Source organism: Centrocercus urophasianus, unplaced genomic scaffold, assembly GCF_019232065.1.
Source record: "Centrocercus urophasianus isolate 14NV4802_14NV808 unplaced genomic scaffold, USGS_Curo_1.0 seq_17, whole genome shotgun sequence".
NCBI classification, from domain to species: domain Eukaryota; kingdom Metazoa; phylum Chordata; class Aves; order Galliformes; family Phasianidae; genus Centrocercus; species Centrocercus urophasianus.
The window spans coordinates 18,678,323-18,703,773 of NW_024884722.1; the positions used below are offsets into that span (position 1 = coordinate 18,678,323).

General features: G+C 41.9%; 1 protein-coding gene across 3 annotated transcripts in view; it reads left to right on the plus strand.

Annotated features, from left to right (window-relative positions):
- Nucleotides 1–3,612: 3,612 nt before the first annotated feature.
- PIK3AP1 (phosphoinositide-3-kinase adaptor protein 1) overlaps nucleotides 3,613–25,451 on the plus strand; it is a 38,904-nt gene continuing 17,065 nt past the window's right edge. For 2 of the 3 annotated variants that reach the window (XM_042818137.1, XM_042818138.1), the window contains exons 1-5: nucleotides 3,613–3,683; nucleotides 8,293–8,709; nucleotides 20,994–21,142; nucleotides 24,001–24,145; nucleotides 25,013–25,155. In XM_042818137.1, coding sequence (XP_042674071.1) covers nucleotides 3,671–3,683; nucleotides 8,293–8,709; nucleotides 20,994–21,142; nucleotides 24,001–24,145; nucleotides 25,013–25,155 — 867 coding nt within the window. In that variant the 5' untranslated portion in view covers nucleotides 3,613–3,670. Of the gene's footprint in view, nucleotides 3,684–8,292; nucleotides 8,710–18,260; nucleotides 18,365–20,993; nucleotides 21,143–24,000; nucleotides 24,146–25,012; nucleotides 25,156–25,451 lie in introns of those variants that run through there. The other variant, XM_042818139.1, reaches the window with a different exon arrangement.

Sequence of the window (25,451 nt, forward strand, 5' to 3'; positions counted from 1 at the left end):
GGGGTATGTAGGAGGTAAGGTGGAAGATAAGGTTTGAAAAAGATACATGTAATAACAAAACAAACAAACGAGCCTCTAATGCATATATCGACTGCTGAGACTAGAGCTTAAAGTGAGCTCTGGGACTTTGAGAGTGAAGGGTGTGGGGTGGAAGTCACAGGTGAGGCTGATCAGAGCAGCTGTGGCCTGTTACTGTATGGGGGGGACCTCTGATAAAGCATTTAATTCAGCTGCTGCATAGTGCTGTGGATTTAAATTAGCTATTTCTCTTTTTCAATATAAGCTTTCTTGTCTGTAAGCCTCGAAGTATTTGCTAATAAATGGAATGTTCTATTTTATTCCTTTTGCTTTGCTCTGGGGACTTTTTTTTGTTGTTCTGTTGATACAAAGTCTACTGAGCGTAAGTGGGAGAGAGCTCTTTGCTGAGAGTCTGAAGTTAGGGCTGCTAGCATTGAACAAGTAGGAGTAAGGGAGTAACATTAATGCTCTTGATGGTTCTCCTGGCCTGTTCTTTGTAAGGCTGCTTAGGTACTACTGTGCCTAACTGTATGGGAGTCCTGCCCCTCTCATGTGCTTAGGTGGTGTTCGTTGTATGCAGGAAGGTCTCACTTGTTGCTTTCATTTTCTGGAAGGTCTCATGCTTGTGCTGGGGGGGGAAGAAAGCACCTTATGTAGTGGCAGATACTACTGTAATTTTTCTCTAATCTAAGTACTTAGTACTAAGGTACTGTTGCGCAGTCAGAGACAAAGGCAATTCTATTTTACTGTTAAATAATTGCTTTTTGTTTTCAGATTCTTATCTGCCCTTATACATGGGATTGATCAAATGTGAGGTGCAGAAAGGAAGCTATTTCCAGGAACCATTATTTCTCCTGATTTTTATTTATTTGAGACTGTCAAATGCAGCTGCAAGCCCCATCTGCAAAGCTCAGCACAGGTTATGTGCCTCCTTTTACATCGGTAAGGAAGAGGTGCATCTATTGCTGATAAATCCTCTTTATTTGAGGTTCTGCTATCTTAAGTAATTCTGCTGTGATAAGCCAGGGAAATTAATGGCTGTGTTAAGCAACGTGAAGCCAAAAAGCTGAAAAAGATAAAAATTTGGATAGGTAAGGTGTGGCTAAATTTTCTTCTTTTGGCTTTAAAGAATTTCAAAGCATCTTATGCAGTTAGATCTCTAAAGATTCTGAGATTTTACCGCATAAAAGGGAGGCAAGAGAAAATCTTTCCCATGTTACAGATGTAGAGAGTTACGTGTATTTGTCTGCTTTGAGGATCAGAGCCTGTCCTGTCTCCCTATCAGACAAATCAAATTGCCCTTAACATCAGCAAACTGGTTTTGAGCAACAGCTTTAGCAATTAAACCTGCTACATGATCTGACCTCTGTGGTGAATTTTGTGGGACAGATTTTTGAGCAAGGAAAAGCAAGTGACATATCTTCGTGTCAAGTGCTGCTTTAGTCAGTGTCGGAAATGTGCTGGTAGATAAAAAAGGAATTGTAGAACTGGAAGCAGAAGGTCATTGGGTTATTACCCATAGGGGAACTGGAGGTAGAAACAGAAAATATGTGATGAATGCTCTTGAAGTCCACGGGAAAATGGTTCTTACACTGCAGGGTGGGTTAAGTAGTGCTATTCCTGTGAGGAAGGTGCAGATCATGCTGATTTCTAATGAAGAACTGGCTCAGCAAGGCTCAGGTTTTCCTTGAATTAAAGTGGTGAAATTTGTTTTTCTTTGCGTGAGCTGCTGTGCTGGAGCTGCAGTCTTAAATGAGGACTGAGAGCCTGACTTGCAGAGAGACAACCTGGCTCTTCCTCAGTAGGACAGTAAGGCATTTCTTTTACTTTTTCCCAACCCCCGACTTCTTTTTCCATGCATTGAAGTGAGACTGACACGTTTTGGTTCCAAGTGTGTGTAAAGCATTCTGTTGTAATTTTTCAGGAGGTTGTTGTGAAGTTTGCTGCAACAGAGCACTGACAGTTACTTTGGGGAGGCACATTAATTTTATTTTAGAGGCTAAAAGGATTTCCTGTGTTTTACACTGAATAAATCAAATAGCATCCCAGGTGACACTGATGCAGGCAGAGAAATCCCATGGATTCTCATTAAGCAAGAAGATGATATTGCTAGCTGCTTATATGATGCTGCAAAGCTCTAAAGGGAGAAATAATTTAAAACTTGTTTCAAAGAGCACGTTTAAATCCTAATCTGACACCAGAGATGATTTTGAGATGTTTTTCACTTTTTATTCTGAGATTAAGCAGATTTACAAGAGAAATAGCAGTAACTGTGGAATAATAATTAAGTCGTATATATACTAATCCATCTATTCTTTCTTATATCTGTTTCTGAATATATGAGTATTATTCCATTATATCAAAAAATTAGAAGAGAATAGCTTCCAACTGGCAGATTTTTGTCCCTTATAAATGTAGATTCTGTAGCTGCAAATTTTTCCAGCACCCAGGTCTTTATTCTATTGTACATACTTGGAATTCATTTGGGGAAGTGCTGACTTCTTCTCTGCATGCCTTCGCTTTCTCCTTAGGCTGTACCTTCGGGATTTTTTTTGTTTGTCCTAATAATTATTGTAGGAGAAAACTGTCAGTTTTTGGAAGGCAAGCCGTAGTATGTAGTTATTTTGCAAGCTTAGAGTAAGTTTTAGGCAAATAAAGGTTTGGAGATTGAATGGATAAGCAGGAAACAGACTCGGTTCGTTGCTGTGTGTGATTAGCTAACTGCTGTGCTCTGCTGTCAGTGCTCATGGCAGTGGGCTGCATGCACAGTGTGCTCCACGTGAGTGACTTTTTCTTCACTGGGAAACCAGGCTGTAGGGCAGTCGGTGTTTGCTTTACCAAAGTGCAATGATGAAGACTTCACTGGTTCTCAGTAAAGAAATGTATTTCTGAATACATAAATATATACACAATGTGTTGTATGTATTTTTTTTTTCATCCAAGTTTGCAAGGGAATAATCTGAAATAATTATTTAAGCAGAATCTATTGGTTTGTCATAAGTGACAAACTAAATTGAGCCCTATTTTCTGAGCTCCAGCAGAACCTTTGGAACCTTTCTGCTGCTCTCAGTATGAGCACAGTCATCTGGACGCTGGTGAATCTAAGGGCACCAAGATGTGTCCTCTCTGATTCTTGTGTCTTCCACCTTTCCTGGCTGACAGCTGTGATTTTAACCACTGTACTCTTTGTCGTTACCGTTTCATGTTCACCTGCTCTCTTTCCACTGTATCGGACTCTTCTGTTCCCATCCCTCCAGCCAGTGCTAAGCCCTGCGGAGCCGGAGCAGCTTTAGCTGGAAGCAGGAACAGAGACAGTTCGAGGGAATCCCAGAGAAGATATAAGTGGTCATCCTAAACGCTCGCTTTTAGGTAGCTCCGCGGCACGTGGGTTTTAAAAGCGCTGAAAAGCGAAAACGAGCAGTGCTAGAGCAGGAAGGAACGGCCGGGGCTCAGCCTGTGCGCTGTTAGTACGAGCGAGGACCTGCCGTCGCGGTAAGCCCGAGGGCGCCGCCGTCGGGGCCGGAGCTGCGCTAGGAGCGGCCCCATGGGCGGTACTGGCGGGCGGGGGGCGGGCTGCGGAGCGGGTCTCCGGACGGGCCGAGGAAGTGACCGCGGGACGGACGCCGCGGTGCGCCGCCGCCAGCCCCGGACCATGACGGCCTACGGTAAGTGCTGCGGCCGCTCCGTGGGGACCGGGGGGAAGCGCCTGGGGTCGGTGCGGGAAGCGCCGGCCGCCGCTGAACGGGGCGGTAGCGGAGCGCGGAGCTGCCCCGGCCGCAGCCCGCCCCGCAGGTAGGGCGGTGCAGCCGGCCGGCGGGAGGGGAAGAGGAAAGGAGAGTGCCTCCCGGAGCGCCGCGCTCGCTCGGAGGCAGCTAACAAAAGGCGATGGTCACCGCGATTTCTACCCCGTCTTGCTCTGCTTATCTTGTCGCTGGCAGGGCTGTGCTACTGAGGGAGAGTGTTCGGCCGAGTAACCTTGCCCTGCCGCGCACCGGTCGCCTCGGTGGTCCGCCGCGATGTTCTGTAGCAAGGCAGCTCTTCCTAAATATCGCCTTATTCCCCACCATTTGCACGCTCCCTCTTCGGGGTACGATTTTGCTGCCTTTTGCCACATGGCACCGGTCACAAGGTGCGCTGGGTTGCCGTCCGTCTTCGCTGACATGTGCGGACAAAACTGATTAAAGTACACCGGCAAACTCCAGAGGTAGATGAGGTTAACCCGAATTGTGTAAGTTCACTAGTGCCCACTCTGCAAGTTCCCCCTTTGCGGGGAAGTGTGTGCGTCCTCTCTAAAAAAGGGAAAATGTGCCGTTCTCAGAGAGTGAAGTAACGGCAGCGTTTCACTGACGCGTATCTCCTTGTGATGTAAAATCAGCTACACGGGAACCTCTGGAGACTTGTGGGCAAAACTACCTTTCTCCTTAAAGAGAGGTGTTTTCACAAAGACTCCTAAAAGTAGAACGACTGTAAATTCACCTATCATAATGCAAATCTCATGTGAAGGAAAAAAATGTATCTAGTTCGGTTCTGTTTCCACTTGCTTGTTTGCAGCACGTTGAAGTGGAAGATTTCTATTCTGGTCAAAGTGAGAGGTGTCGATAGCCTGTTAATAATTATTGCATGTGATCACTGTTGCTTTGTCATGCATTCCGGCTAGGTGAAGAATGCATTTCCTCATACATGACTTAAATACGTGCATTGTAGACACCAGATATGAAAGTTACTTCTTTCTGTGGCACACCAGCAGCTTCTAACATCCCTTGGAAGATCTCTCATTTAAGAATTTGATTTTTAAGGCATCTCGGGTGGAGTTTAATTGATATCATAGGGATTTTTTTCATAGGAAATGCATCCTCCTATATCAAGGAATTGGCTGCTGCTGTTTTCTTTTATCTTCTATACACATATATGCCAAAGCAAATTGATGGTAATGTAGATAAGAGACTACGTAGCGCTTCTTCATTTTGTCAGAATTTGAGGCAGGCTTGATCTAGCAGATGAAAATCAACTGACTTGACACAACATTTGGTCTTTTAGGACAGTGGAAAAGATTTGTCTAAGTTTTTTATAGTCTGTGGTTGGTCTATGGACCCTGAGAAGGCATGGACTACGTAGAAGGGGGGTACAAAAAAGCTGTGTACTGTTAGAGATCTTGAATTTGCTTTAGGAGGCAGACAAGTGCAACGGAAAACTATTTACGGTCTGTGAATCAAAATGGTTAAACATTTTGGCTTGTGAAGTGAAGCAGTGGTTGATTGAACCTATCAGATTCAGAAGTGTGAAGTGTTAAGTGGGCAGATGTGATCTTACCCAGCTCTGATCCGCTGACTTCCTGCAGTAAGCTTTAGCCATTTCAGTGCTAATCAGAATCTTCCAGTGCTGCCATGAACTGCTATTTCATGTTTGTTCCAAACTTAAGAGATTGTCACCTCCCTACTCCTGACCATGATCCAAAGAGGATTCATTCTCAAAGAGAGGCTGTGAAAAGCCGTGATACAGTCTATCCTTTAGGACACTTTTATTCTCTTGCCACTGGCTGTCTTAGGTTCTGACTGATGGAATTTATCCCTTTTTATTTCATGTGCGGTTCAAGAAGCAGGGAAGGCTTTTTATCTTGTTCTTTGTCTATGACACTTAGTTTGTGGGACTTCAGCCTCACTTAGAGATCTTAGGTAATTCTAGAGTGATAGATCATAACCTCATCAGCTTTATATCATTACTGTTGTAATGAAATATACAGCTAAGCATCCAAGAGGGAGTTACAGCTGGAAAGGAGTACAGAGGTTATATTTTGTCACTGCAAACTGCAGCAGAATTATACTTGGATGATTTTCTATGAAATAAATAATCAAGCATGCCCTGCAGTATTGTTAATATAGCTGACATTTGCTAAGCAAAAATCATTTTCCTACTCTAAACTTAGGAATGCATGAACAAGATATTGCTGATATTCAAACAAGATTGCACTTTGCATGTGAAAGATTTCTGGAACAGTTGACTGACACAAATCTTTCCTTGTCTTGCTAATGCCCATCCTGTTCATAACTTTCTTACTTGAACTGAAGGCTTCCTTATGTTTATTTTTGCAAAATCAGGCTGTTGAAAGAACTACCAAAGCATATGAGGTCAGGATTGAAAGACATGCTTGGTGTTCACCTAGGTTTTCCTTGTATGTACAATAGGAAGGATTTACATTGTGCTTTGAAGTGTGCTCTGCAGGTTCTTTTTGTAAGTGATGTATGAAGAACCTCCTCCATAAATACGTTCTGTATTTCCTGCATTGCACTTTCCCCTGAGGACTAGCAGTAGTTGGAGCTGCGAAGGAAGGTATTTAATCAGATAAAAATACCATAATCTGGGAAAGTGAGTCTTATCATCTGTTATTTACTTACTTACTTAGAAAGAAAGGGGTGTTGTAATTGAAAACACATCTAGGTTTTCCCATCTGCTGACTTAAGCTTACTCAGCTAGCTCTTTGAGACTCACTTCCACTGTTTTTGCATATGAACTGGAAAATTGCCTTAGCTCTTAGCATGGAGTCAGTAGTTTCATTTTACTCTTCTCCTTTTAAAGGCCATTGGTAGTTTATCTGAAGCATGTGCAAAAAGGGTACAGGATGGAGGCAAAAGAGCTTGGGAAGAGCTGGCACAGCTCTGTTGAGGGGAGCAGTGTGCCAGCTAGAGGATCCATGCTTTTCCTAAACTTCCTTGGTGAAGTTTGTTCCTATGTTGCACTTTGCTCTGGGTGGTGATTTCCTGGGATATAAATGCCACCTTGGGAGCTTGCAGAGGGTCTGTCAAGCTGGCATATTTGCTGTTTCTTTTGGGGAAGGAAGGCTTCTCACTGTGCTCCAGTGATCAGTGTTTACAATTAATGGCTTCCCAACTGCACCCACCCCCAAGTGCTGGGTTCTTGCTGGAGTGAAAGCTTTTTTCTTTTTTTTTTAATTATTATTTTACTGGATCCACTTTGGAGGATGTTCAATTTTGATTTAATTTTAATAAGATGACTGCAAAAGTGCAGTCTTCAATTTTAGTAAGCTCACTCTTTGCAGATGCTCTTCTTGGCATGCTGAATTTTAAACATTGCCTTCTACTTTAATTAGCAAAATCTGCCTTTGTTTGCTTGCTTCTGGATGGAGGTAGGTTAGAAATGCTGGTGATTTTAAGTTAAACTGCAATTAGAAGATAGTTTGCTCATAACATTTGAAATATTCAGCACTGAAATTTGCAATGGGGTCAAAGCCATAATATGCAAATTTGAGTATATTTCTTCATAGAAGAATGGAAGAATTAAACTTTGACATCAGCATTTTGGGGGATTTATAGATAAAGCACTGCCTCATGTCATGTTCCTTCAGTCTGCATGTGACCTTCATAGCAAACTGGAAGCAGATTGAGAAGTGCCTTCAGTCCAGAATACAGAAATGCGAGAAGGAGTCGTTAGGAGATGTCCCTAGAGAGATGCTGAATAAGTCAACTGTGAGCTTATTTCAGGCTGTGTTATAGCCACCACTTGTTGTACTAGTTCCTTCCTTCTGAGGAGGTGGGTTTTTTTCATGCCAAACAGGTCAGGAAACCTTTTCATGACAGTTTTGGGGCTCCAATGCAAGCTTACAAAGCCTCTGAAACCTGGATGGTAGGACTGTGCTGCATGCCCTGGGGCTGCTGTACCCTTTGGTTGCACGCATACTTTGCAGACCGTTTGCTTTCTGCTGCAATGACAGCAAAAGTGTCTAAAACCATGGAAGCTGTCATGACTTCCTGTGAGCACTGAGATCTCATTTAAATGAAGGCCTGTCTTATCTTTGGTGTGCTGTGCTGAGTGTATGCTCCACTTGAGTATGTGATGGTCTACGGTTGTGTCGCAAAACCTCCTGTTTGCCTGAAATGATTCTGATTCCCACCCACAGGTGATATCTCATTTTCATGCTATTACTTTTTTCTTTTCTTTACCCTGTTGGCATGCTTTAAGTCTGAAAATTTCCTCATGCGGCTTGTTTCACTTGAAACTACAGGAGAAATTCCCTTCGCCAGAGAAGGTTTTTGAAAACGAAAAAAATGACTGAAATTATAGTGGAGTCAATTCCGAAGGAATTCAAGCACCCTTAGCATCGCTTGCTTTGGATATCACTATCATGCACTGAAAGTGCTTTAGAGATACTCAGATGAATTGCAGGGTGACAGTTCTGTTGATCGCTTTGCTGTAAAACTGTGGGTCCGTTCTTGCTGTGTATTTAATCCTCTTCCCCGCTATGATCTTGCACTTCTACAGGAACCCATGGGGGATACGATGTGCTGATTCTGTATGCGAGTGACGCTGCTGAGTGGTGTCAGTACCTCCAGAACCTCTTCCTCTCTACTCGTCACATCCGAAAGCATCAGATTCAGAGCTACCAGCTGGAAGGAGAGTCTGCCATCTCTAACCAAGAGCTGGACATTTTCAGCAGAAGTCGGAGCATCGTTATTTTGCTATCTGCTGAGCTGGTGCAGAGCTTTTATTTCCCTCCTGTCCTGCAAAGCCTTCAGGAAGCTTTATGGCCCCCACAGAAAGTAGTCAAGCTGTTCTGCGGTGTTACAGATTGTGATGACTATTTGACCTTTTTCAAGGACTGGTATCAGTGGCAAGAACTCTCATATGATGATGAGCCCGATGCTTACCTAGAAGCTGTCAGGAAGGCTATTTCAGAAGGTAAGGTCGTGATTGTGGAGGTGGGCTTTGTGGTCAGCAACTGGAGGCAGGATATTTATGGTATTGTTCATCCTTGTTTTAACGCTTGTAACGTGTTTTTTCTGAAACCAAAAACTAAAGTAAATTGGACAACCATTGTAAACTAGACAGTTCTGCAAGGTGCTCTTCCTGTGCGTGGTCAGTTGGTTCCTAATTCAGGAAAGATCACCTGTGATTCACAGAGAATGTCTGAACTTGTGGATTGTGTTTTTAATTTTGAATGCAAATGGAAAATTACAAACTTAGCATCTTTAAATTTCTGCCTGTAAATATTGTACCCTGGAGTTTATTGATCCCAATCAAGAGAAAATCATCTTTTTCTTCAGACCTTCTGTTACACCAGAGTCAAAACAATGTTACTTAATGTGAATTCTCTAGCAATCAGGTTGAAGTCAGAGGGCAAACCATTCTGGCAGAAGATGAGTTTGTTGTTACCCATTATGGAATGTCACAAAGTAGTTGGGTGGTTTTTAAAGCTATCAGTGCAATTCAAATATCAGAGTGTTCTCCAAATACTCTGAAAATGATCACCTCATAATACATAGAGAAGCATTGCTAGCAGAGAAATGTTTACAGATGGAGACTAGGGATGGAGTTCTAGTCAAATCTGAACTTTCCTAAAATCTGGAGTAGTTTTTGGTACTCCTTTCTAACAGTATCTGTAGAAATCAAAGTAGAGAGCTCCAGGGAGTCCAGTATTGGTTAGGATGTTTTTATGACACTGCCACAATGAGTGTTCCTGTCATCCTTAACAGGATTGGAATTCCATGACTGCATCTTGGATTAGGATTTATCTGTATTTAGTGGCATGAATCAAAAAAATGATGTCTTCTGATACATCTGCTGCTGTGTGTCTCCTTGATCTTTCACCTTACAGAATTAGGTACCCTGGGACCAGTTGTATTGCTGGAGAGCTAATGCTGTACCCCTGAGGCTCCGAAGTGTGAGCAGACTCTAATTCCTGCAGCTTTAACTGCAGTGATCCTTCAAAATGTTGCTGCTGTCTCTTTGCCTTTCTGTATTTTCTTTGCCTGCTATTATATTTTCACCTCCAGCAGATCTCTTACTGTGGTCATCTGATCTCATTTTGGCACTTGGGAGGTTTCAGAAGCTGCAGATTGGATGGGAGATGTCTGTGCCATGATTATGATTTCTGCTTGATCTTCAGAGGCTGTTTGGATATTCCGAAAAGAGGCATTATGCTAGAATAACAAGAGGAATAGTTATGATGACCAACTTGTTGCAGTAAAAATAAATGTTGAGTCATGGTCTTTGCCAGAACGAGTCCCCTGAAAAAACTTTGCTTAGAGGTTGTGTGAAGATGACGTTATCAGGTGAATAGGTCACAACAGATGTTTCCTAGTACCAGTCTGTATCCCTCTTTCAAATAACCCTGAACTGTGCTGGTTTTCTGATAGATAACCTAGACCTAATGTAGGCAGGCTCCTTTCTTTGGCCTGAACGAAGACAGAAAACTGTGGCTGAATTTTTATACTCTTAATACATTTAGTGTCTGGTCTGTATGTTTTAATTTACTTTTCATATATGCCTTTCACACTTAGGTAAATATAAGCAATATCTCTCTGGATTATATATGTTAGTTAACTTGTAATTACTACGGACTAGCTGTTAACAGAGAACTGTTGGAGTGAAAGTGTGAAGGGATACTGACTGAAATCTCTTCCCAGAGCCAGTTCTCACCAGCCTCTTCCATTCCTTTAGCTGGAAGACTTCTTCTCCAGAGGTGTGATCTCTGTTGAAAGTTAGTATGTGCTTTAGTTACATGTAAATTGTGTTTTTAAAGAGAGATTTTGCTTTGGATTTCTGTAGTTGTTCCTATGTAACAAAAATAATGCAGGTTATTTTCTCTGTATGAAAAAAAGGAAGGAGCATACATAGACCTTATACTAGCTTTAGTATATCTGGAAAATATTGGACCATGAAAAAGATGAGATGATATTTGCTATGGAATCTTCTGCAGCATTTTCCAAGTAGTTTGGTACATGAAAAGTCAGAATTTCTGGACTTGCTGGTACAGAAGCCCTACCTGAAGCAAGCTGTCTACTGCATACCACTTGGGTGATGTCCAACAGTTTGATTATACACATTAGAGTGGTTACCAAGACAAACAGCCTCCTGTCACTGACTCCTATAAAGGAAAAATGTACTTCAGATGGGCTGGATTTGTGGCTGAAGCACTTGGATGAACATATCTCATTCTGCCACAGGGATGAGGTCTCACACCCCGTGATTCTACAAACAAAGCTTTTGTGAATAGCCTCAAATGCAAATATATCCTCTGGAGAAAAGACAACACCAGGTGTTGCCTTTTGGGGTGAAACTGCAAAAACTTTCTTCTTGGTACTAAAAATAAATCAGTGTCTTCCTTCTAGTTTGTCTGTAGCTAATGCAGAGATGAGAGGCTTGAAGTAAGAGTGTAACAGCTCTCTCTCCCATAGAGAAACGCAACATGTGCTCTGCTTCCACTATTTCACTTTTAAGTTTTTGGACAAAGGCTTGGAAGTCAGGATGCCTCAGTTCAGTCCATTTTCTGCAGCAGACTGTGTATTTTTCCCAAGAAAAGTATCTCTCTACTCCTACAGCACTTAGCAAGGAAAGTTTATGATCGTGTTTGAAACAATTTATCTGGGTGTCTACCTCTGGAAATACTTATTTCCACAGGCTGAGTTCAGTTTCTTAGCAGCTCTATCCTGAATGAGAGGAGCACAGGACTCAGTGGGAACAAATACCTCTCTAGAATCCCTATATTGGCCCTTTTTAGGTTATTTTGTTGCCTGCAGTGCAGCTGTTATAGTGTGGTTTGTTTAGGGCATCATGGGAACATGACACCTGCAGACATCACACACTGAAAGCTATTTTAATTTTTATTAGTTTAGTAGAACATCAGAAATAGGAAGTGTTCATCTGGCCTTGTTGAGAACAAACAGTGTGTTGACACTGATGTTTGCTGCTTGGTAGGAAGGGCAGTTTTTACTCTGATTTCTCAATTGAGGCAAACTACAGAGGCCAAGAAGGTTTCTGTTTGCAGGTGGTTCTGTTTGTGTTTCTTGGGCTGTGCACAAACTGTGGTGAGGACGTGAAAATGCTTTGGATGGCGCTGTACAAGTCAGCTTGGTTCTGACGGGATGTAATCCCAAACTGGGTGTGATGACCAGCCTACTACTTAAGGCTTAAGCTATCTTGTCCAGCTGGAAGCTTGCTGTTGGAGCCATTGATCTTCCTCTTCCTCCCATGGTGGCATAACACAACTTACATCTGTTTTGTGTTGTTAAGATTTATCCAGTTCATTCCAGCCCCTACCTTCCCCCCCTCCCCCAAATGCCTGGCTTTACAAGTCTGTTTCCAAAATGTTTGCTAATTAGTCAGTGGCCTCGAACTTTTGTATGAGAGCAAACTCTTGCAGGTAAAATGCCAGGGAAGCCAACAGCTGCCTGAAATTGTTAACGTGATGACCAGACAAAACAGCAGTTAGAAGTCAGGCTGTTGACAGACAAGTGCAGCCTTGACTGAACATAGTACTCATGCAATGAGGTGGATGAGAAAGAAATATCAGTGCTAGCAAACTTCTTGCAAAACAAAAGGATCAGAAGTGACTGTTAGGAACCGTGTGACATACCTGGAAGGAGATGCAAAAAAAAAAAAAACAGTCTCAGGGTTGGAATTTCATCTGTGTCAGTCAGAATCATGGGGTAGAGATGTCTGTGATATTTTCAACTTGTGGTTGTGTAACAGAAGCCTTTTTGGCTGTGATGGTTTTGTTCTTTTGTCATGGCTGTGAAAAACCTAACTCACAGAAACTATTTGCCTGCCAAAGGACTTGTGGAAAGAAGAAACACTATAAATGGCTTAATTTATCTGTTGGGAGGGAAATGGTGTAACAGAAACCACACAAGCTATTATCATTCTCTCTCCTGTACATGACAAGGAATTGAATTAACTTCCTGGTTTTCTTCTTGCTCTGGTGAAAAAGCATGAATGAAAGTTGGGAACATATCATGGAATATTGATGTTGGAAGGGACCTTTTGAGACTGTACAGGCCAACCTCTCTGTTCAAATATAGCCAGATAAATCATGTTGGCCAGGACCATGTGCAGTCAGGTTTTGAATATCTCTGCAGAAGAAGACTTTGAATCTTCTCTGGACAGTACTGGGAAGAGTCTTATTCTTCTTTCATTCCCTTTCATCAGGTGCACACTGATAAGATACCTCCTGACTCTTCTCTTCTACAGGCTGGAGAGTACATCTCTGATAGCCTGTATCTATTTCACAGCAAGCACAATGAAATCCAGTGTTATCTGATTTGTTACCCTCTTGCTTTAACTATCTGCAGGAATGACAAAGCGAATATCACAACATCCGTAGCTTTTGAGGATAAATTTGTACACTTTCCTTTCTTCCCTACCTCTTCCCCCTTTAAAAATATTAATTCACGTTGAATGCTTTTAAAGGCGACTTTTCATTAGAAACCACAAAAGCCACTGCCAGTAACAGCTGCACACTAGCACAAGGACAGTGGTGATCCTGAGATGCCTCATACAGCAATTACTGAATAGTAGGTGCTCTCTGTTGTACTGTGGAGCTGATTCCTCCTTCTGACAGTAGCAGCTTTTAAGCTATGTCTGCTTCTGGCTGTCAGTACTTCTCTCAGGACCCCTATGTCAGCCTCACACGGAGACTTGCAGGTAAGACAGTGGGCAAAGGGTGCTATGAACTGGGAATTGCAACCTCCCTTCCTCTCTACAGGTTCATTCTGCTCTGTATCGCGACAGACGCCTACAAGAAATGGCGTACTGAGATTTCCAGTGTTTACTGAGCTTGCTGTTGCATGTGGGGGCAGAGCTAAACCCAGCAGCTGTAACAGCTGCTCCCAGTGCTGCTTGACTTATTTCATAAGGCTTGGCCATGGAGCCTTGTTCCTAGGAAAGCTGGATGTGAAAGGGAATTCTGGTAGGAAGAGACTTGACATCACCAAATAGTTCGTGGGGAAGTTTTGCCACCCTCTTAAAGGACTAATCCTAGATACAAAGCTGCCAGAAAGAGCTGTTTTCTCACAGGGTATTGCCTTTAACATTTATTTCTGCTGGCCTACTGGAGTGGCCTTGTATACCAAAGGTAACAATATTACCTGTTTTATTGCAGTCTTTCTTCCATTCCTTGATCCTTTTTTTTTCCCCCTATTTGAAGGGGAAATATTAAGTGAATTTTTAAAGCTGTGTTTTTCTCTGCTGAATTGTTTTGAAATGGAGGATATGCTTCCTTGACCCTGCTCTTTGAAGAGGAACAGGTGCTGCATTAGTCAGTCCTCTGAGTGCAGTGAGGGTCTGCTTCGTCCTTATGGGAGCTGGGCTGCCCAACTGGTTCTCAGCCTGCCAAGGAAAGGAAACTGTGATATCGATGCACAGGAGTTAAGGTTGAGAGAACATAAATTCACATGCCCTTCCTTGCAGCTGTTGGTGTGGCAATAAATGACTGATGTTGGAAACACGTATTTCAGAGAGTGGTTTAAAGCAACTAGAAATTTTAAATAAGCCCTCAAGAGATGTTGAGAGAAATGCATCAATGTTCTTGCCCATCTGTGGCAAAGAGGGCCAAGTAGTTGAAACAGCCTTCCCAATTACAAGATGGGAGTGTTGTTTGTATCAAAGGTGCTTCATAAACTCCTGGCTTATACACCTTAACTGCAGTGCTTCTCAGCTTGTCTTCTGCAATGGTAGGAGATTCAAACAGGGCTGATTTACATAGGTGCATATCAGCTTTCTGGACTGAAGCAATGAAATGATAATGCAGAACTTTTCAAGTACAGAAACTGGTGTGGTTAGGATGCATCAGGCTATAATAGACTCCATGCACATTGCAAATGCTAACCATGTTTCTCTGTATTTTTAATCTCCCTGTGGGTTGCCTTAAGGTGATGGCTAAGGTTAATTTTAAATATCCTCAGTGTGAACTGCAAGGCTTTAAAACATGCTTAAAATAAAAGCCCAGCCCTATCGCTGATGGTTTCTTCCAAGTTGAGACAGCTGAAGTAGTTTCTGCAAAAACTTTGCAAATGTTTGTGGTCAGAAAGAGATACTGAACCGATCGGGTTTGAAGAGATGTGTGGGGCAGACTTCAGGTTGTCTCAAAGACCTCTGTTGTGCATTTGGAGAGTTGTATAGCTTCTAGGTTTGCATTTTGCAAGGTTCTGGTGGATCCATCATCACCACAGAAAACTTTGGAAGTATTTTTAAAAAATGACTGAAGGATACCAGTGGGTCTTCAGCATCTCAGGGAGAGGTTCCATCGGTGGCAGAGCTGACAGTTACTGTCTTTGCGGTATTCAGGAGCGAGATGTATAGAAGTTCTTTCACATCCTGAAGGTCAGGGGCTGGCTTCTCAGTCTGAACTCCCACTTCTCAAATGCTCAGGCAAAGATCCTTGGCTTGCATCTTGCTGACACAGCCAAACACGTTCTTTTCTGCTGGCTTTGTTGTGTGGGCTGCAATTTCTGGTGGAAATAAAGACAAGAAAGGGAAGCAAGAGTTGGGAGGAGGGCGTAATGAGTGCAATTGTATTTTAAAACTTCTGTAGCTTTTACTTTTGTGAACATCTGTCCTCCAGACAAGTGCAGAAGTTATTTTTTCATCTTAACATACTTGCTAAGCCATGATTACTGTCTGAAGCAAGACATACATTTGAGCCAAAGCAATGTTTTCTAGACAAATAACACTGCTGTAAGGGAAGTTTTTTACTCATGCTTTATTAGGCAATAGAAGATGACACTTCTTTTCCACAACTGTAAAAGGTCACTTGAGGATTTCTAATAGCAGAACTTCACACACTGACTCAAAAAAAAAAAAAAAAAAAAAAAAAAAATAAAATAAAAAAAAGTAAATTAAAAAAAAAATAAAAATTGAGGGGTCTCTGCTGGGAAAGTGTCTTTCTGTTACTGGGAAACTTGCTGGTTTCAGGCTGTATGCATTCCTTGCACATTGCATCTCTAGGAATTACTGTGATCTCAGATCCATCCAGTTCTTTACTTTCAAGGTCCCACTTTCAGCTCAAGGCTGCTAATGAATGAACAGTGCTCTAAGTTTGTAAAACTAAAACAGTGTTTTGCACACAATCCTGAATTGCAATCTGCTATTTATGATATGATGGGATTACTGAGTGCTATCTTGTCATCCTGGGGAAACTGCTAAGTTTCTGTGAATCTCCCCTGTGCTTAGATCTTTGTGAACGTGTTCTTGGTACAACCTGCAGTTACAGATAAGTACTTTCCTGAGCAACTGAGGAAGAGGAAGCTGCAAACCAATCCTGAGCTACTTGCTGTTGTCATCTGCAGTCAAGGCAGAGAAGGCTGAGAAGTGTTGCTAGGGCAAATGAAGTGGTAGGCAGTTTTCCAGCTGTTCCTTCTGAGGCACTGGATCCAAGAGAAGAATTCAAGCGGCATGTTGATGCAGTTCCTAATTCCATCTTTTGCTGATGGAAAAGAATTCCTATAACGGGCTCTTAGCTGTGTTTTGCATATCAGGGAATGCCCCTGATGAGATGTGATTGGTTGTGTGCATCAGTCTGGTCACAGTTGCTTTGCTGCTGACAGTGCTTTGTCAGTCTCAGCTGTCTGAGGTATCACTAAGTGCCAGGAAACCTTCTGACTTTCTCCATCTGGACTTGGGATTTGATTCTAGCATTTGGAAAGAGAAGTAATCAACTTTATGTCTACAGTACAATAGAATCAAGGTTGGGACCATAACGTAAACCCACAATTTTCTAATTGGTGCTATATGCTGGTGAACAATTAAAAGCAGAGCTTAGCAGAAACAGCTGACTGGAACTGCTGACATTTTCCCCTAAACTGGAGAAAGGTTCCTTTTATACCACAAGTTGTCTTTCTGTTCTCTACTGATTCTCTGCCTGCTTGGGGTTTTCATTTTATTACTTTTTTCTAGACTGTCATTATTATTCTTATTTTCTTTTCTGTGTCCTCTCCACTTTTCTGGCTTTTGAGGCTTTACTTTCTTAACCTCACTGTTTCCAGGTCTTCATGCCAGATTTCCTGTTCCTGCAACCCAGGTGTGGGGTATGGTATTTGCTGGCCATTTTCTTGTTCTTACTTTCTGGCATTTACATGAGTGATGTGGAGTTGTCCTTGACATTGTGAACAACTTTTAGTTTTTCATTTTTCAATTTTTCATTTCAAAGATTAAATTAAAAAATAACCTGCGAGCAACATTTAGGAATATTGAGACAGGAAAAGTGAATAGATTGATTCACTTGGTTTATAAATTAATGAAGGTCACAAAAGCCTCTTGCACTCAGACATTTTTCTCTGTTCAACTGCATGTTCATAGATCTATAATAATATAAAAGAAAACTCATTCTTCAAGACAGGATGAAGTATGCTTTATAGAGAAATTATGGAGTAATGTGTCTTTTTTGAGTATTAAAGATGTGTGTTGTCTCAGTAAGTCATAAAGGTAAACACAGCCATACCTTCTGGCTTCTCACAGTTTGCTGAAGCGCCAGTCCTGACCTGCTGAGATGTTGCGTCCTTAGTAAGAAAACAACTTCCCCAAGTGATATGCACACACTTGCTCAAGCAAATCTTGGCCTGATAAAACACAGCTTGTTTTCTTAATGGAGATTCAGAACTATGATCACAAATAAAATGTGACTGCTTTCTTTGTAGAACAGAGAATCTGGCTTTAGGTGTTCTACATGTAGATTTAAGCAGCAAGCTTCTTGCAAATGCTGCTGAAATTGCTTGGGCAGCCCTAATGTACTTGTTCCTATTTGGAAGAGGAGTTTGGCCAGCTGCAAGTCTTGGCTGATAGCAGGAGCTTTTGTTTTGCTCTGAGTGCTGGGAGGTGAAAGCCTAAGATCTCATGAAAACTCCTCGGCTCTGCTGGTGAGCTGGTGGATGGGTGAGATGGGAAGTATTTGCAGATACTGACGAGAGGCAGTCTGCTCACACAGAAGCTGTAGGGACAAGTTGTTGCTCAGCTTGTGATGTATCTGGATGACAGAGTGCTCACAGGGAGCAGATTGCTGACTCCAGCCAAGTGTTCACGTGTCCTGCAGTGTCACAGCTGACTTCTGAGAAACCACAGATGTCAGCTCCATGCAGACACTCACAGCTTCGCCAGGAGGAAATGGATGACAGAGCGAGCTGCGTGCTGCCTTCAGCAAATATCAAAATAACTGGCTGATTCGTGTTGGTCTCTAAGAGCTGCTAAATGGCCTGAGATGAAGCATGTGGCCATGCCCGCATTTCCCGGGGTTTTCCTGGGTGAGAGTGTTGGAGTGTTGGTGGCCCAGCAGGGCAGCAGTCTGCGTGCAGAGCGATGCAGGACAGAGGGGCCTGTGTGGGGTGTGCAGTGCTGTGCTGCCGCTTCCTGCCGGGGGGCACGCTCTTCGAAGGGAAATGTGGTTGGGTTTCTTGGACCGCATCTCCTCCCCTGCTGTTCTCAAGAGTGTTTCAGCGACTGTCAGGCGTGGCCTGAAGTAGCTTTCATTTAAAGGGGAATAGAAAGGGCTTCCAGTGAAGGCAGAACCGTCAGTAACCATGAGCTATTGACCTATGGCAGCTGTTCATGGAGGAGCTCGATTCAGGTAATCTTATAACTTTCTAATGCCTCTGATCTCCTCAGTGATGGCCTGTCGAGCCTTGCTACTGTGACAAAGATATCACTGCTGAATAAATCCGCTGATTGGAGTATCCTTAATCTTGGTCTTCAATCAGCCTGTTGATTACCATCAGTCAAGTATCCTATTAAGTGGGAGGTCTGATTAACAACGCATCGCTTTAGAGCGTGGATACTTGTGAATGTAATAGGATGATATCCTGATGCTTGCATGTTCACAGAATTGTGTGAATATGCAATGTGCAAGACAACAATAGCATCACTCTGATACTTATAGGGAAAGTTCATAATTCACAATTTCAGAATTTTCTAAATGAAGAAACAGATGAATAATTAATACCAGAAACTGCAGTGCTTGTTCCATCAGCTGTTAATGCAGTTACTGATTAACAGTGTTTCTTCCCATATTGCCTAACAGCCCTGTTCTTACATATGACCTCCAGGCACTCAATTCTGTTACAGAAATGCGGAAGTGCGAGGTGAAATCCAGCAATGCCAGAACTTCTTAAAAGCTCAAGCGCAGACTCCTGCAGTTGTCCTTTCTCTGCTAATTTCTCACCAGTATTAAATAATGTCATTACAGCAAAGAGGCCTGGAGACTTGTTCTCTCCTTGCTCCTCCCTTATCCCTGCTTACTGTAGATACAGCTGAGATCCACAGCTGTAGGTTTTATTTCTTCTGAAATTGAGCATACGTTGGGCAAGTGAGGTACAGGTTACCATTCTATTGGCTCCATGTTAAGGTGTGGGGAATTATGCGTAGGGTTAGGATCCCAGCAAGTGTCAGCTTGCACTTTTGGTTGACGAATATTAATGTTTAGCTATGATTTGGTTATTGTTGGTTCTGTTATCTGTGATGAACTTAGTCTTTTTGATTTAGTCATATTGGAAAAAACCAAGAGATTAGAGACTTAGTTCTAGTAACAGTTGCCTCTACTCCAAAAGGGCACGCTGTCTTGCTCTGCATATGCCAAATATCTGATGTAATAGCTATCATGTAAAGGAAGGATGTGGGACTACTTCTTTGATTTCCTTCTATGTCACTGGGCTGCCCAGCACTCTGATTGGAGCAGTCCACCTTTCCCCAGAACAAAGATTCCCGAAAGTGGGGTCTGGCTGATGACTTCAGACAGTATCCATTATAATACTGAGTTAAGGGATTTATAACCTCAGTCTGTAATTTTCTGCAATGCTAAGTACTGCAGTCTGAAAAATCCAAAAGACCTTTAGTGTCTAGCCTTGTCCCAGCAGTTTCTTTGTGGCCAAATCTAAAAATCTGTTTTGATGCAGTTTTAAAATGTCTGCCTTATCTGCACACACTGTTCTAGGTTTAAGAAATACTGATATTTGTAGTGATACCTTACTTGAACTTTAGAGCTGTAGAGTTTCACCTCTTCTCTTTTTACAGAAAACATTAAAGCAATAGTGTGGTTGTACTCACGTGAGTACTTGCCATGTGAAGCACTCACAAGCATGAAGTTGTGTACTGTTCTTTGTGACAAAACCTTCAGCTGAATAATTTGCTACACTTGCATGGTTTAAAGCTGGTCTCCTGAAAGCACAATTGCATCTGCATGAATTCATAGAGTCCTATTCAAATGTAGAAATTACAAAAAGTGTCAATCAAGAGATTAAAAATTAGATTTTAAAAATCTTTCTAATAAGTAGATACAGACTTTGTATTTCCCTTCTGTAGCTGGGAAAAGTATTTCCTGGCAGGGATGTGAGAATTCTCAGCTATTTTAATTCCTGCTTCTCTTGCTACTTTTTTTTTTTTTTTTTTTTTTCTTGTGTTATCAATATGTTTGCCCATCCATCAGTGTAAATATATGCTGTTTCTGGGAGGCAGGAGTGAGAACATTGCTTTGTATGTGCAGATTGCAGGGTTACAGATATTTACTTCTCTTGGCTCAGTTTGGACAGAGTACTGTGATTCTTACGCAAAAAGGATGTTTTTGGTGTTTCAGATTCACTCTTGTATTCACCCTCTTGCTTGAGGATCAGGATCCTTTCAGACTACTGCCTTATGTTTTGCTTATAGACACAGTAGTGTGTTCTGGAGTTGGAGCAAGTAGGATCCAGATAACTAAGGATACTGCTGATATGAAATAAAAGTAGGTTTCCTTCATTGACTTTGGGAGAGTAGGACTTCAAAGGCTGTTGCCCATTCTACAGTTCACTCAGAGAGTGGCAGGAGTCAGATAAGTCCATTTGCTGATCTTTCTTATATGACATATTGACATACTGGTTTTCCTATCTAACATGAGAAAGAAACTGTCCATCTCATGAGGGAGTGTTTTTTTTTTTGTTGGTTTTCTTTTTTGTTTTTTGGTTTTTTTTTTCTTCATAAGCCTTTGCAGTGCTACTTCAGCACTTTTTTGTCTTTTTGAATTTTCCCCAGCTGTCCCCTTAGGGGAACAAATGAGGAAACTGTAGTTTCTCTTTCTTAAACTACATCCCCTTTTCTAAACTTTCCTTTGAAAAGTGTATCAAGTTCTCCCCCACTTCTGTGCTTGCTTCTCAGGGCTGATGTGTGTATATCCATGAATTTTCAGAAAATTGAAATAATTTAATGGGACTCTGTATGCTTTATTTTAGACTCAGGCTGCGACTCTGTAACTGATACAGAAACAGAAGACGAGAAAAACTCAGTTTACTCCTGCCAACTTGCCATGAATGAAGAGCAAGACTCATCCAAGAACATTGGGGAGCATCTGGTGGTGCAGCCTGATCACATACGCTGTGGGGTACCGTATGGCCATTTCCTGGGCTATGTTCTTGTATGCTAGTGCAACGTGTTATGTTCTCCACAGTAGAGGGTTTTACAACCTGGAATGTAGTCCCTAATTCATTTTTTGTTCCCTGTCTTCTCAGGCTCCCTCAGTGTCTCTGCTTTATAAGCTTGGTTTCCTAGGCCAGGAATAGCTTGGTAATGTGCAGTGTCACTTACTGATGGATAGTCTCACTGACGTGGCTGCATGTCCTCTGTCTTATGAAGCAAGTTCACACTCTTAACTCTTCATCTTCCATTCTGGTGAGATTTAGTGCAGACAAGTGGAGTAAGGTGGTGAGCCAATTAACTCCAGCACCTGGATGCAATCTATCATGGAAGTTCTGGTGCTTGTCCTGCAAATGACTCCAAAGAGCTTGGAGCTTAGCTTCCTATTTGAAAAACAGCTTTTCTTACTCTGAGGTCCTTTCAGATGGAAAACACTAATACCATGGACCTGGAGAGTGGGGTAAGGCACCAATGGCTTCACCTCCTCTGCGGTGTACTTTTCAGTCACTGTGGCTGGGCTTCCATTGCATGGCTTTGTGATGTGGGGCAAGAGTGTAGGAGGGACTGGTTGTCAGAGGAAACTTCAGCTAACAATTTAGCAAAGCTTCACAGCAGTGTTACTGCTGCTTTACATTGCTTCCTCCTCTATCCCCCTACCAGGGGCAGACTCATGCTTCAATGCACTGAAACAAAACTCAGTGTTTTTCCCGTGTCCTGTGAGTTGGCAAAACATCTGGATCTTAGTGCTTTTTCTTAAAGCACCAATTAAAGCATGAATTTAGGGAACCTCTGCTTTTACTTAGAATCTGACCTTCATGCTTTCAGGGAAACTTCTAAAGGAATGACATCGCAAATTTGGTAGCAACAGCCTGTGTCATGTCTTAGTAAAAAATTTTGAATGCTAAACCCTGAGATAAGACCAGAAGTAAACTGTATGCCACCATATGATGGGGAAGGAGGAATAACAAGCTTTCAGTTGACAAATAGAGCTTCCCTTCTCTCTTGGCAGGGGCTGAGCACTATAAGAACAAAACTGTAATTCCTATAGACAGGTGAATGGATTTATTGTGCAGTGTGCGTGTGTACCTTGCAGCATGCTGGATTTGTAGCATATCTGAGCCTCTAACAATGAGTCACAGATGTTTAGTGCTGGGTTATTTTGATAGTTTCTGAATGTGCCTTACATTATAGACATAATCTACTCTCAGCCTGGGGAAAGTAGCATTCTGTCAGGGCAGAGGGAGAACTGACATAAAGGATCAGACATTTTAGGAAGTGTCCTTGCCTAAATGTTTTGAGTTCCCTCTTTGGTGTGTACAGCTTGGTAACAGAATGTTTTGGGAAGCCACCAAACTGCTAAGCTGCTGGACTGATTTAAGCTTTTACAGAATTGATGAATTAACACAGAGAAAACTGTAGCTATGTGGATTATTTACTTATTTATTTATTGCATTAACTCTATTTGCTTGTTCATGGGAATGGTGCTGTTTCCCTTTGGGCATCTGTTAGCCCATTCACTTTATATGTGTCCAAAGCTTGGCTGAATATCCTGGTATCTTTCCTTATTAGATGAACTTCTCCAGTGCTGGTGCCTGAGTCTACCAGCACTAGGTGGCTGGTGGCAGTAGTAGTGACAGATATGCCCTGCCCGTGGATGTGTTTGGGGCCAAGCTGGATGGGACTTTAGGTAACTTAATCTAGTGGGAGCTGTCTCTGTCCATGGCAAGGGGGTTGAAGCTGGGTGGTCTTCAAGGTCCCTTCCAATCCAAACTGTTCTATCACTCTGTGATGTTTATGAAGTACCCTTTACAAGGATATTAAGAAAGATACAACTCCTATAGCACAGCTTCTCAGTGTTTTAAGGATAAACTCCTTAACTGGCAAGAAGTAGGTAGGAATGAACTCTAGAACTCATTGTAAGATAGAGTTGTGAAAGAAGATTCACCTCTGTCTTGGATCATTGGATCACTTGTTGTATGTTGCTGTAGGCTGCTTGCATTGGCCTAGACAAGGTTTATTATTTTTAGCATAAGTTTGGGGCAAGAAAGTCTTTTCAGGTTTTTTTTCAGATTAGTTATTATAATATCCAGTGGAGTAAGCCATGTAAATGACTACCAGTCAGGTCTTTGATCTATAAAATCCTGCCTGAATGAGAACTGAGCAATATTACATTGATGGTGTTGAAAGCTGCAAGGCATGACCCAGGAGATCTTCTGGTTTCCAGAACCGAGAACCTGCTCCAGAAATTCACTTTCATAATTCACATAAGTAGATGTTAGACGTGTCTTGAGCCACAATTAAAGATTTGAAATGTAATAAAATATTGGAGTTATTTAATGTCATAACTAACTTCTTAAAAGCAGAGCCGGGGAGAATTTTACAAAGCTGAAGTTTTAGTCTTTTAAAGTTCAGGCTGAAGACACATGCTGCAGAGTAGAAAAAAAAATAAGAGAAATTGGATAAAGCTTCTACAAGTCCTTTAATCTCCAGAATATATTCATTTTAAGCTTCTTTCTTTGTTTCTCATAAGAACAGGGCTGTGCTGCTTGAAGGATGAGGCTGCTGTGCTTGAAACTAAGTCAGTTTTTAAATAGCATCACTGAGTTTTTATCAGCTTAATGTCTGTATTTGTGCTACTGCGAGATGTAACAGAAGCCACCTGACCAGTTATTCCATAACTGGAAGGTATTACTGAAAACCACTTGGGATTGTGGAAACTACAGATTAATTTAGACATTAGTCATGATAACAACAAAATCTCTGGAAAATGGGCTTTTGAGTGTTCTTATATTGTAAACCTGTATTTTCTAATGTCCTTTCTCTTAGGTACAGACCACTGTTTATATTATCATGAAATGTAGACTAGATGACAAAGTGAAAACTGAAGTTGAATTCTCTCCAGAGAACTCATCATCTGTGCGTGTGCTGGCTGAGTTGGAGAATGAATACACAATATCTGTGGAGGCTCCAAGTAAGATGGGCTGAGATTTGCTTTCCCACTTCCCCACCCCTCATTGCACCTCTTCTCTCCCAGCCTGCCTGTCCTGAATAATATCAGAGGGGTAAGGGTAGAGACTGCAATGTGGGGAACAGTGGGACCAGGAAATCTTGGACATTTGTTCTTGACTGTGATACTTCTGTGGTGTGGAACTGAGGAGACAGCTGCTTGACATCTGTTTTCCCAGCAGCAGTGTCAGGATTGCAGTGTGGAAACACCTTACTGGAAATTCTGCAAGCAGGTGACATCACATAAAGTGCTTTGAACTTAACTGTGTTAGTGTTATAATCATGTTAGTATTCACAGACACCATGAGAACATAAGTGCAGGTAAATAATTGCTTATGGTACTTTTTTAATGTTTAATGATCTCTGTGTGAGCTGAAACTGTTTAACCTGACTTGCCTTTTTTTTCAGTTATGTTCTGTCACTCTGGATATTTATATTTACAGAAGCTTAGATTGTCTAAGCTTTAGGTTCACTAAACTTTAAGGGCACGGTTTTTGAGCCCTACAGACTGATAACAGTTTCCCAGGATGATTTTATTTAATCTGCTTTGGTCTGTCCTGTTGAAGAGCAAATATACTATGTCTAGGAATAGAGAGACTAATAATAGTTATGGCAAAGACTCCTGTAAAGGCTGTCAAGTGCATGGCTTTAAAGAAGGTAACCAAAGTCACATGAAAATGTTTAATTTAATCTGCTCTAAATCAAGACTTTGGATTTAAACACCTGGAAACTAGCTTACATGGCTCCCAGCACAGGAGGGATGCAGAGCTGTTGGAGTGGAGTGTTTCCCTTGTCTGTTCTCAATGATGATTTCTTCTCTTCCCTTTCAAAGATTTAACTTCTGGGACAGTGCTTCTGCATATATATTCAGGGGACTTGATGGTGGGAGAAACGAGTGTCACCTATCATACTGACATGGAGGAAATCAGCAGTCTCTTGGCTAATGCAGCCAACCCAGTACAGTTCATGTGCCAGGTAAAAGCTCTAGCAAACAGCCAGAACATGGCTTTTCTCAAAAAGTAGATATGGGAATATAAGCAAAAGTGCTTGCCACAAGGTAGCTCTTCTGAAATGAAGAAAAACAGTTCTTTAGGGACTTTCTCATAGCCCTGCTGTCCCTATTTAGACCTTGATTTGAGAAGATTGGAATGACAAACTTATACAAGTCAAATTACTACAGATGTCTGGATATTTGAACCAAAAGGTTTTTGGAAAAGATGTGATGATAAGAGATTCAAACTTTGTGAGTTAAGCAGGATAAAATATAAGTA